This window comes from Esox lucius, chromosome 6 (genome assembly GCF_011004845.1).
Source record: "Esox lucius isolate fEsoLuc1 chromosome 6, fEsoLuc1.pri, whole genome shotgun sequence".
In the NCBI taxonomy this organism is placed as follows: Eukaryota; Metazoa; Chordata; class Actinopteri; order Esociformes; family Esocidae; genus Esox; species Esox lucius.
In genome coordinates, this window is record NC_047574.1 from 29,391,074 (window position 1) to 29,404,508 (window position 13,435).

The 13,435-nt window shown below is 41.5% G+C and overlaps 1 protein-coding gene across 1 annotated transcript; it reads left to right on the forward strand.

Annotated features, from left to right (window-relative positions):
- The first annotated feature begins 118 nt into the window (after positions 1 to 118).
- mcmbp (minichromosome maintenance complex binding protein) lies at positions 119 to 11,965 on the forward strand. The gene is made up of 16 exons (XM_010901518.4): positions 119 to 325; positions 773 to 858; positions 996 to 1,136; positions 3,831 to 3,872; positions 4,741 to 4,830; positions 6,816 to 6,945; positions 7,275 to 7,414; positions 7,583 to 7,680; positions 8,016 to 8,188; positions 8,449 to 8,572; positions 8,928 to 9,045; positions 9,430 to 9,595; positions 9,698 to 9,831; positions 10,902 to 11,066; positions 11,254 to 11,342; positions 11,425 to 11,965. The coding sequence occupies exons 1-16, from the start codon at positions 268 to 270 to the stop codon at positions 11,549 to 11,551; spliced, it is 1,881 nt and encodes a 626-aa protein (XP_010899820.2). The 5' UTR covers positions 119 to 267; the 3' UTR covers positions 11,552 to 11,965.
- The last annotated feature ends 1,470 nt before the right edge of the window (positions 11,966 to 13,435 follow it).

A 13,435-nucleotide genomic window follows, 5' to 3' on the forward strand; every position in this document is an offset into this window, starting at 1 on the left:
TTAGTATGTATATGTACACTAATGAATAAAAAGCAATACATATATATTATTTAAAAATACTTAAGTAAAACGTTTCTTTAATTATCTCCATACCATCACGAGAGAGCATGACGTTTTCATTTCCAGTGACGCAAGTTTCCCGCCACTGTGAACTCAGGCTGAGCTGCTGTGCTCTTGGTATTGATTAAGTAGTTGAATAATCATTATTAATATTATCCGTACTTTTTGTTTTTAAATAGACCCTCCAAAGGGTTTTACCCGTAAACAATGCCTTCATCAAACGATTGGATAAACAACCCACTGGGCGTTGTTGAAGAGATGTTTGGTAAGAAAACACATGCCGTGAATGTGTTGAGAACGAAACCATGCAGAATCGGGAAGTTGGCTAGCTGCTACTATAGTACTAGCTATCAAAAACAATACAATAGTTAGCTAGCAACTTAGCTAACGTTAACTAGCTAAAAGTTGTTAACCAATTAGTTAACTTAATTACCAGACAATTACGTGTTTTGAAAGTGTAAAAAACGAATTAAAGATAATATTATCGGAATAAGTTACTTGCTAAAACTCAGTTAGGACGTTTACAGTACAGAAGTAGCCAGTTTATAAATGCATCTACACGTATATAAAGACGTACGTGTAGTTAATTGCGGATCTGCTCAGTCTTAGTACTGTAAAATGTGTCTTTCTTTAACATTAACATTACTTTCTCCTGATCTACATCCTTCATGTGCATTAATATTAATGTTTTTTTTCTTCTGTTGTCTTGCAGTCCAGAGCAACTCAAACCCAGAATGGGAAGCCAAAGTGTTGGAATATTTCAAAGGGAAGTTGAAAGAAAAGCAGGCTTATAGCTGGGTATGGACAGTTGAAATGTTACTGAAGACTGGTAGTTAGTTACATGTTTATTTTTTTGACCTATTAGTAACACACTAAATGTGTAAATAAATGTTGATCACACTGTTTCTAAAGCTTTTTCTGTGTTTTTATTACAGATTCCATCATTAAATGATGTGCCTTTGCATTATTTGAAGCCCAACAGCCTTGTGAAATTTCGTTGTTTGGTCCAAGACATGTTTGATCCGGAGTTCTACATGGGAGTCTATGAGACCATCGACCCCTCAACAAAAGCCAAAGTAAGACTTTTTCTATTCCTCTGGTACAGAAGCTGCAAAATGCACTTTACTACACTGACACCACTGCCACCAGCTGTCAGTATTGTCCAACCAAACAGTAACTTGCATTAAAATCTGTTGATGAGACTCTGCATTACAGTTGTAGGGAAGACATTACAGTTGTAGTGAAGTATGTCGAAACCTGTGAACATTAAAATGAAATGTAGTTTAAAAAAAAAATCAGAAGCTGGTTGAACAACTTTTTTTAGCTGTAGGAATCCATAGAGATTATCCTAGGGCTGTAACTTATTACTGATTTTATTGTAAAAACACTGTGCTGGTGTAAATACAGATGCATGCACATTAAAGGAAAAACCTGAATATATGAGTGGAGGTTTATTACAAATGCAGACACTTCTATACAGGTGTACTGCATGATGCAATTAAGCAATGAACATCCTATCATGTCTGTGTCATTCCTAAAAATGCTGAGAAGGCCCAGTTGATTTACATTTGTAGAAATTGTGGTCAAAAGCATACGTACTATGATTGTGAGGCTTGTGCATTATTGCATTACGTAAGGAAAAATAGAAGATCAGTCTGTCAGCAAGAACAATTCATTGGGAACTTCACAGAGGGGGATATTTTAGTAATATTGCTGTGCATAAACCCCTTATTACAAAGACAAATGCACATTTGAGTGTTCAGTGGTGCAAAAACCATAGACACTGGTCTACAAAAAAGTGATACTGTAAGATGAGTGATCCTTCACCATATTCTCGACAAGTGGGCGAGTGCATATGTGGCGTGCACCAAGAGAATGGTACAGGCCTGAAATCTTGACCCCTACATTGAGGCAGTCCAGTGGTCTTGTGTGGTGCATTTCCACTTGGTTATGAACATGCAATAGGCTGCACCGAGTGGTATTTTGGTGCAACTCAGGTGTGCCTGTTATGATGTGGAGGGCATTTTCTTGGGATGGTTTGTGTTCACTTGTTGCTTTATAGGGAAGGGTCGCTGCGAAGCCTTACAAAGTTATTCTGCATGATCACCTTTATTCTGTGGTGAAACATTTCTATTTTGATGGGATGGGTCTCTCCCAGGATGATATACAGGGCAGGAGGGGTCAGTGTAGGGTTTAATGAATATGAAAATTATGTATATCATATACTATGGCCTTCGCAGTCACCACAATGTCTTTTGGAAGAGTGGGATTCCATCCCTCCAGCTGAGTTCCACAGACATGTAGAAACTATGCCAAACACCTTACTGAGGCACTATGTTGTTTTTTCTTTTAACTTGTCACCCTTCTGTACTGTATTTACCAATATCAAATGGGCCAAAGCCAGAGTGTGGATTTTGGCATTGATGTGAAGTGCTATGTTGTTGCAAAAATGTTGTCTAGAGAGGACTATAATTTGGCTAATGAAAACATACATTGGTGTTTACTTTTCGGATAAACATAACGTCAACAAATACACAACAAACAAAGCTGACAAACTATTTTTTGGTAAATGTTTTTATTTTTAATTTGAATAATAACATTGTGAATTGCATTGTTCTTTGCGGTAGAAGCTACTTGATTTAATGTTGGAATACCTACTATTAAATTATTTTGAGGTTTTATCTGAAGACCTTTTATCTTTTAATTGTATTGTTCTGAAGTTAATTTGTGACATTTGACTTAATACACAGCATACTAAATGAACTATAAACTGGAAACCAGATATTTTACTCCTAGAAATAAGTAGTTACCATCCTAGGATATTGCACTGCTTTCTAAACATGGGTTTTATTGCAGTTTAAAGTATTGCAATTAAAGGAACTGGACTCCCAGAATGGTGTATGCATGTCTGGTGACTTCGTAATTTATGATTGCATTGATGTGTCCATGTTTGATGTTTTACAATGATTGATAAACACCTTGGACAAGTGTTAGAACAGGTGTGATATGTTTGATGTTTAACAAATGGGTCTTAGCGTTCCAGAATGTTAAAATCCCAGGGATTAAATAAGTGCTATATCAGCAGCAAGATGTTTGGTGTTTAACAAAAGGGCGCCAGGGTTCAGCAATGCTGTAACTCTAACAAGTGCTACAACAAATGCCCTACCACCAGTGGGTGTTAACCTTTTATGTTTTATGGGATGATTGGCGTGGTCTGTGTATTTAAACCACACAGACCCGAGTGATGGTTATTCAGTCTTGCCTGAGTAAACTTACCTAGAAATTACAAACCATGGAGGATTGTGCAGCGATCAACGTTTTGGGTGAAACACCATTGAAAGCTAACAGCTTAACCGCTGCTCAGCAAGTTGGCAAGAGATTACAAATGGACAACAGAGATGCTATCAGCATGCCAGCCCCGAAGAAATCGATTCAGAGTTTAACCCGAATCCATCAACTACACCGGGATATGTTGGCACAGAAGTGGAAGTTGGATCACGAGTGGATCAGTGGACACATTTCCCGCCTTAACACGCGTCATACAGGAACTCCATACGCCACACCGGAAGTCCCACCCAGCAATTTGGAAGTCCTGCTCACCAGGGTCATAAATCACCAAAGTGACAGAATATACTCTACATAAACTATTTGTGTCCCAAATAGAACTAATCAATAATTACACTTATTGCAATCTTGAGAAAAAACTTTTTAAAAGCTTTTCCAATGTTCTATACTCTCCCAGTAATCTTTTCTTTCTAAAAAATTGGCAGGTTTTGAGGTTTGGGAAGTACAAAGACGTCACAGAATGTGGGGTGAGTTCTTCTCTGGTGTTTTACCCTAAAGTCCAGACTTTTTCTGTTTCCGCTGACACGGGCCAGGGCCAGTCGGCCACCATGGCCGAGTGGCCCGGCTCTCACTTGGTGCCAAGCCCCGGACTTTAGGACTTAGGTCGGGGATGGTGGATTGACGTGTGACATGGTGTGAAAACGCTGCATGTTCTAATTGAATGGCTCGTTTACTTTAGGCTACTTGTAATGGTTTTCATCCGATCTAACAAACAGATGTGTTGGAACAACAGAAGGTGGTACGATGCCATTGACTCAATAGAAAACACCCCGTGTTGTGCTATTTGAATAGTGATGTATATAATTTGCTAAGTCTTTAGGCTTCTCGTAATGGTTTTAATCTGATCTAACAAACAGATCCCTGACAAAATAAAGAAAATGTAGCAACAGTACAGGGAAGCCAAGACTCAAACGGCGTATTGTAAAATCACTGAGCATGGCATTATTGTTTATTTTAATTTATCACCTGAAAAATATTGCCTTTTTCGTAACCAGAAAACTAAATCACGTTAGGTTTACTCCTCCCTCCTCCACCTGAACCCATCCTTAAGTCCTTGGTACCAAATGTATAGTGGAAACAAACATCTGGAGCTAACATTGGCATAAATTACCAGTGTAAAGCAAAAGTGGAAACACGGTACAACATCCTCCAAACTTTGCAGTCGTAATGGCATTAATGATGTGTAGATACTATAATATTCAAGGTCAGGGCACCATTTTGACACATTAAACAGAAGTTGTATACATGGAGATTTCCTTTGGAACCCGGCATGTTTGGGTTTTAAGGTTCCAATTCCCATGACTGCTGCCAGTAAGATGTGTTCCTCATCTTCAGGTGGATTTAAACTCTCGAAACACAGTGACTGCTGAGAGACAGACCTTCTACTGTGTCCCTATTCCAGGAGAGACCCTTTGGGCCAAAGAGATATCCTTTTTATCTGCGGTGGATACATTCAACAAGGCATTTTTGGCCAAAAACTTAGAGGCACACCAGCGGAAGGACATGTTGCATTTAAGTCATTTAGCAACTGCATTTATCCAGATACATTTTCTTGTTTTTTGTCAGGCATTGTTATGCTTTATTTGATAGGAAAGTAGGGAAAAGTAGTGGAGAGTTTCTTTTCCCCCTGAGAGCTAGACTGATTCCAACCCACGCTGAAGCAGTACCTGTGAGGCAGCGGCCGCAACCGCTGGACTGCCTTCCAATGCATTTTCATACTTCAAAAAAGTTTTGTACTCGTGCATTTTTAGTTGTTCCCTTAGTTTCCACCTCCAAAGTATGATGCATTCTACAAATATATTTTCACAAATTAGTAGTGGAAATGTTAGTGATTTCATTGTCGAGCTGAGAAACTGTAATAAGGCACTGACTTTTCAATGACCTGTGACCATCACTAACTAAAACGACTGGTTTTAGTTAGTACACCCCTAAGTGAAAATTTCCAAATAGGGCCCAATGTGTCAATATTTTGTGTGGCCACCATTATTTTCTAGCACTACCTTAACCCTCCTGGGCATGGAGTTCACCAGAGCTTCGCAGGTTGCCACTGGAGTCTTCTTCCTCTCCTCCATGATGACATCACAGAGCTGGTGGATGTTAGAGACCTTGCGCTAACCCTAACACTTTCTGTTTGGGGATGCCCCACAGATGCTCAATAGGGTTTAGGTCTGGAAACATGCTTGGCCAATCCATCACCTTTACCCTCAGCTTCTTTAGCAAGGCAGTGGTCATCTTGGTGTGTTTGGGGTCGTTATCATGTTGGAATACTGCCCTGCGGCCCAGTCTCCGAAAGGAGATCAATGTACATGTTGGCATTCATGGTTCCCTCAATGAAATGTAGCTCCCCAGTGCCGGCAGCACTCATGTGCAGCCCCAGACCATGACACTCCCACCACCATGCTTGACTGTAGGCTAGACACACTTGTCTTTGTACTCCTCACCTGGTTGCCGCCACATGCTTGACACCATCTGAACCAAATTAACTTATCTTGGTCTCATCAGACCACAGGACATGGTTCCAGTAATCCATGTCCTTAGTGTGCTTGTCTTCAGCAAACTGTTTGCGGGCTTTCTTGTGCATCATCTTTAGAAGAGGCTTCCTTCTGGGATGACAACCATGCAGACCAATTTGATACAGTGTGCTGCGTATGGTCTGAGCATTGACAGGCTGACCCCCCACCCCTTCAACCTCTGCAGCAATGCTGGCAGCACTCATACATCTATTCCCCAAAGACAACCTCTGGATATGACGCTGAGCACGTGCACTCAACTTCTTTGGTCGACCATGGCGAGGCCTGTTCTGAGTGGAACCTGTCCTGTTAAAACGCTGTATGGTCTTAGCTACCGTGCTGCAGCTCAGTTTCAGGGTCTTGGCAATCTTCTTATTGCCTAGGCCATCTTTATGTATAATTATTTTTTTCAGATCCTCAGAGTGTTCTTTGCCATGAGGTGGCATGTTGAACTTCCAGTGACCAGTATGAGGGAGTGTGAGAGTGATAACACCAAATTGAATACACCTGCTCCCCATTCACACCTGAGACCTTGTAACACTAACAAGTCACATGACACCGGGGAGGGAAAATGGATAATTGGGCCCAATTTGGACATTTTCACTTAGGGGTGTACTCACTTTTGTTGCCAGTGGTTTAGACATTAATGGCTTGTGTTATACAAACTGTACACTCACTACTTTACATTGTAGCAAAGTTTCTTCAGTGTTGTCACATGAAAAGATAATGTGCAAAAATGTGAGGGGTGTACTCACTTTTGTGAGATACTGTATATAAGAAGATGACTGAGCATTGGTATTCCATGTTCTTTGTTTTATAAAGTCAGCATTTTAATGTTTTGTAGAGTTGTAACCTAGATAGACCGAACAACTCGAGGAGGCTTTCTTAAATCATTCACACACCTACGCACGTTCTAGTCAAGCCAGAGTCGTCCCGTCCACCTCCTACATCCCGAGCAGGCAGAAACGCAGCTACGAAGAGGACGACGAAATGGACACGCAACCCCAGAAGCAGAGGGAACCCCACACAGGTGGGTCTCCACGCAGTCCTCAAACAAAGATTAAACTGATTCACAATAAAGGGCTGAGCACAGCAGGCCTGGACACACGTCCACCATATATGCTTTCACCGTTCTCCTAGTCACACAGTTTAGATTAGATTCAACTTTGTCATTGAACAAGTATAGTACAACGAAATGCAGTTAGCATTTAACCAGAAGTGCAAATTGAAGAGTACAGAGAAATATACAATATATTGAAACAATTAACAATATATAAGTGGGACACATACATTTGCAAATGAAGGCAAATGCAAGTACAAATGGCAATACCAAACTTTCAGCTTTTTCTCTTTCTCCAGAGCTCCACGCCAACGGGGACTCCAAGCGGCAGGAGACGGAAGCCCCTTCCGGCCAGACGACCTCACCATCCAACGCTTCCTCCCCCCTTGACCTTAACTTTCCCCTGCCAGGGGAGCGTGGACCAGCCTGTCTGGTGAAGGTGAGTCAAATGAAATCCTCCTTAGTGATGTTTAGCATCTCTGGGTGGTTGCTTCCTTCTGAGAGATTCTGTTTTTTCACTTTTACGTGCAGGTTCTGTCAAAGCACTAGCCTGTTTGTTAGAATATTGGAGTGAACACGCCGTAACTCCCAGGTTCTCTGTTGACAGGTGTATGAGGACCTTGACAGCTTCAAGCTAAACGATATGCTGGAGGTCTATGGGATTCTGTCCGTCAACCCGCTCCTGAGTGTCCTGTGTGAAGAAAAGTAAGGCACTTGTGTTATTATTTTACAGACCAAATTAAGACCTGAAGTCCTCATAAGGACAATAAAACCTGGTTCCCAGTTCGAAAAGGTACATTTCTGTCTGTCAGGTTAGTTTAAGTAAATTCTAGCAATTCAGTGTTGTTAGGGTTAGTGATAAGGGACAGAGGTTAGGTTTGGTCATGAAGGTTAAGTTATTCAGGTTACGGATAAGATAAGCGTAAGAGTAAGGATATAGGTCAAGGTTAGGGAACCTGGATTGATTTGTTTTCTGGTCGTCAACAAAAACAGAAATACAACCTTCTGTGTGTCCATATTGGTAACCGTGTTCTTCACAGAGACCCCTCAGCGTCTCTACTGGACCCCACAGAGAGCATGGAGACCCCGGAGGAGCAGCGAGCCCACGATCCTCCTGCTTCACTGGTGCCCCGCCTCCACATGCTCCACGCCCGCCCACTCCAACACAACAACCCTTTACTGCCTTCTGATAGGGCGGAGGACCAACACGCCTGTAAGACGACATGAAGTTGTATGTTTATTTATGGCAGTGCGAATGGGAGCACTGACATGATCAATATTTTACACAAATGTTTGGTTTGGGCACACTTATGTCAACTCTGAATTTGGATCCGATTATGTTCTTTTCAAATATAATTTTGTCAAAATGTATATGTTAGAGGTGTAGGGAAACTTTACAGAAATATGGAAACAAGAGGGAGTCAGCTCAACTGTTATGTGGGGGGTTTTAACTTCTCTACATCATCTTTTCAGTCGTCTCATCTTTCATGGTTGAAATGGCGTCCGTGAGGGCCGAGTTTCTTGCTTACCTTACTCACATTCTTCTGGGAGACGGACTGGCTGCCGAGTACCTCCTACTGCATCTCATCTCCAGTGTGTATGTATGCACTGCATACACAGGAACGGCTCCAACCCTAGATCGTTCCCCTGCTTTAAACATTCCATGGGCATAATGAATTTATATGGGGCGATGGGTAGCCTAGTAATGTCTCACCCCTGGCTCTTACCTTAAGGAGTTAAGATATGCAAAAAACAACCAACAAACAGGATGAATATAAGCACCCTTATTTACCCTTTTATGTTTTTTTTATAAGGGATAATACTGCCACAGCAGTATTATGTATTCATACGTTTTTATGTTCATACTATGTATCACTATGTAGTGTGTAGTCACGCCCGCTTCAACCTGGTGATTGTGTGGGACTCTGACATCACATCACATGACATTGCAGGTATGCCAGACGGGACGTCTTGCCTCTTGGTAAATTCACCCTCAACCTGAGCGGATGCCCGCCCAACTCCTCATTCACAGAGAGCCTCCATCAGGTCATCCAGGAGCTGGTGCCTTGCGTGAGTTTAATATCATTCTCCACGTCAAATCCACTGGTTTGTTTATTCAATGCCTGAATTGAGGTGTAGCTTACGATACAGCAAGACAGTTTCCTAACGAACGTTGCCCTCCACTTAAGGTCAGTGTAAGAGAAGCGTCCAGTAAAACTGAACGAATGCATGTTTTTAAATATCTAGGATCAGAGAAGGTATATTAAAATCTGAGCAGAGTGACTTAGGAGTTTTTAAGCCTTTGAATGAATATGTATGTCATAGGAAAACTTGGTTGAAGGTTATGCAAGGCTGCATAACCATATAGAAATATACAGTCCCATGCATCAAATACACACCTTTTTTATGTTCAAGCATTTGTTGAAAACATTTTTTGTTTTTTTTAACTGGCAGACTTACCGTCTCAGCATGACCCTCCACAACATGAACAGCCTGCGCCTGGTGCCCAGGAAGGACTACGTGGCCAACCGGCTGGTGAGTGGAGCCCTGCAGCTGGCCAGGAACACCTCCCTGGTCCTGGATGAGACACGGCTGGAGCAGGGTCAACTGGATGCCTCAGGCGAGTTAAGAGTAGGGCTCTGGTCGGTTGCGTTTGTACTGATTGCGACTGTCTTTTGTTGTTGTGAAGTATTAACAAATGACCACGTGTGTTCTAATGTAGGTGTGCAGAACATCACGGCCCTGGGGAACTTGATCTCCTGGCAGAAGGTTGATTATGACTTTAACTACCATCAGATGGAGTTCCCCTGCAATATTAACGTATTCGTCACGTCAGAGGGCCGATCGCTGCTACCGGTAAGAAGGGACACCAGAGGGTGTAAGAAATGGAGGGTCTCTCTGTCTGTTTTTGTCTGTCTGTCATTGTCTGTGTCCCTGCGGGGCTTAGGTTTCAGTCAGACTCATGAGGAAACTGACACGTGTCAAACGCCAGAGGGTTGTATCCAACCGGCGACATCTGTTCGACTACTGGTCGGCCCCAGGCAGAGATACGGTGTGGCTTAAGAACTTGGCCTGGCTATGTGAACAGCCTGAGGAATGCACCCGGTTCTATTCCTGTGTGTTGGTCTAACGGTGTTACCATGGTGGCAGCTGTGCCACCGGGACAGCCCCATCCAGAGGGGTCAGGGATTGGGCTGTCTCATCAGGCCATGCCAGGGAGGAAGGCAGGGCCAACATGTCATAAACAACTGTGAGCACCGAGGGTCACAAGTTCATATTCTTGTCAACACCGAATACGTGTTGTTAAAATTTGCGAATTGAGTGCCCTGTGTAGCTCAGTTGATAGAGCATGGTGCTTTCAGCGCCAGAGGTTGTGGGTTCAATTGAGTGCCCTGTGTAGCTCAGTGGATAGAGCGTGGTGCTTTCAGCGCCAGAGGTTGTGGGTTCAATTCCAACGGGGGACCACATCAGAATTGTATGCACTCACTACTGTGTAAGTCACTCTGGATAAGGGCGTCAGCTAAACGACTAAAATATCAAATGTGAGTGCACGGTTACAGTGCATGGTTACCATTTGAGGAGGCTATCTAGGTTACAACTCTGCAAAACTCAAAATGCTGACTTTATAAAACAAAGAACAAGGAATACCAATGCTCAGTCCATCTTCTTATATACAGTATCTCATGAAAGTGAGGACATCCCTCACACATTTGCAAATATTTGATTATCTTTTCATGTGACAATACTGAAGAAATGACGAGTGTACAACATGAAATACTAGATGCAAATACCTTGTCAAGATGTTTGCCACCCTTAAATTTCCTGGATATTCAGGATCGCATTCCTCAACGTTACAGGTAATAATTGAATGTCGAATCTACCCCCCCCATGCTCCTCATGGAATACCTCCTGTCTTTCTCCTGCAGTCGGACTGCCAAGTGCCACTCCAGCCCCAGGTGACCCCACCAAACCTGGAGGAGTATCTCTCTACTGTCCACAAGGCACAGCTGACATCGCAGATAAACAAATTCCGTGTCTACCTGAGCGTGGCCCAAACCCTTGACTACAGCATCTCAGACGAGGTCACCAAGGTAAAGACCCCCTTGGATCTGATTTCTCAAACCTGGGCCTGAAAGCAATAGTGAATAGTTATTTTTTGCATATGGTTTCAAAACCCAGATGTTAAAATTTTTCACAGCCTCTATTTTTTCCAGACACCACACCTACCTCATTGAGTTAATATGTAATGTTCAGTTGCCTTAATACCATGTTCTGCAGGCAGTGGAAGATGATTTTGTCGACATGCGCAAAGACGACCCCCAAAGTGTCAGCGCAGAGGACTTGCATAGGATGCTTGTCGTAGCGAGGTATGTGCGTGTTATTCATACATTTTGGTCCTGATGTTTGATCTCGACATACCGTCATACCCGTATAACGTTCCTTCCCAAGGTTGCTGTCGTTAAGTCTGGGACAGACAAGCCTTTCCCGGGAAGGATGGATGCGTGCCAAACACATAGACATGCTCCGCAGGACTAGGAGCCAACCACAAACGACCGTTAATGGCAATGAGCCATAATCGCCAACGCACACCCAGTGGGGAAACAATGTTATGTGGAACAAATAGTTCTTTGATTTTGTTACCAGCAGAGCACATTCTTTGAAAGTTCAATTTAATAAAACATTTTCATGTATAAAATGGGTGTCTTAATGACACTAGCATTGGTTTTCCTTTGTAAAGATTAACATTTTATCAATATTCCTTTTTGCAGTTTCTAAGAATATATTAATGTTGGCAACATTTTAACTGCCGGTTGAATTGTATTGAGATGTTCAGTGCTTTGTTTGATACTGCCTTAAACTTTGAGGATTCTGTCCTAGAAACTAATGCTAAATATTAGTAAAGCCAAATACTTTACACCAATGTACATCAACATTTGGATCTGGTATTTACATTTTATTCAACTGTATATTAAATATTATCATGATTTGACATGATCATGAATTTGTGATGTCAACATAAATTCCTGCATATTGGATTAGTTTGTGAATATCTGAAGGTTGCACAGTTATTACAGATTTATACTTTGGTTAACAATGAACCAAAGCCAAAAATCATTTTTGGACCAGTCAAAAAGTTCTGTAGCTTTTTTCAAACAGGAAGTCTTACATTTTTATGTAAGACTTAGCATTTGGCCAGAACACAGAGTTTAAATTGCCATGTAATATATTCAGTAACATTAAAAGTATCAAAGTGCTCATCTGTCACCTACATGTAACAATTCCTCAGGTTGTTGCAGTAAAAGACTGTTCTCAGTCTACCCACCTGTTAAAATAAGGTTACAATATATGAAACCTACTGCAACCTGTTCTGTATAACAGGTAAATATCTTCTGAAAGAAATATTTGCAACAGTAGATTTAAGAATAAATAGGATATTTTAATATTCAATAAAATATAAGTACAACATGACAGAAGTTAGTTATGTAAGAGGTGATGTACAACCACAGATGTTCAGACATGGGATTATTCAGGAAAACTTGCTTAAATTCTGTGCAGTCCGAGGCGTTGCTAGGATCACAATACATTAGGGGCTCAGCCAGCGCCCTGCCTGGGACAGAAAGTACAGGAGGACAATTTCGATGTACACGTTAGCGTCCTACATTGTCATAATGCCCGATTGGAATTATAGATGAATAGATCAGGGGGTATTTTTTTTAATTATTATTTTGGTCAATTTGAGTTCCGCCGCTATTCATAAAAGACCCAGGGCAATAACCCCGGACGCCCAAGCCCAACGACGCCACTGTGTGCAGTCATGTGTTCAGTCTTTTCTATGGGCAGGTTCCTTACTGGGACAGGTAAATTAAGTCAAACATTGATGATAAATAAAAAGGTGATTTCAAAAGCACTTGGTGTAAAAAAAAAAAAAAAAAAAAAAAAAAAAAAAAAGGAAACAAAAAAAAGCCATCCCTCCCCTGATAAATGTAAGGGCTATGCTTATTACATATGAACAAAATACACAATACCAACATTAAAACCCTTAACTCAAAGGAATGTTTACAGTTGAAATATTTTCCTTTTATTTCTCTGTACAGTAGGTACCTATTTCAGGTAAATGGTTTCTGCTCCAATTGAGAACTGCTCCAGTCCAGTGCATGCAATCCTAAGTTCAACCCTTAGCCTTGCTTAAAGCCTCCTATTGCATTGCAGCTATAATATTAATGCAATGGCAGTGCCAGACGATATCAGCAGGCCTGGTAAATGAGGAGACTGCTATTAGGGAGTCAGCCACAATTCCCAGGACAGACAACAGTCAAAATATACAGCAACTTTTAAAACCATTCCCAACTAGGAAATAGCTGATGAGCAAGCTACACCACAAAAATGCTGCATTAAAGAGAGTAAATTATATTAGTACAAAAACTAAAATTATGTTGAACCTGTTTATTTTGGGATATTC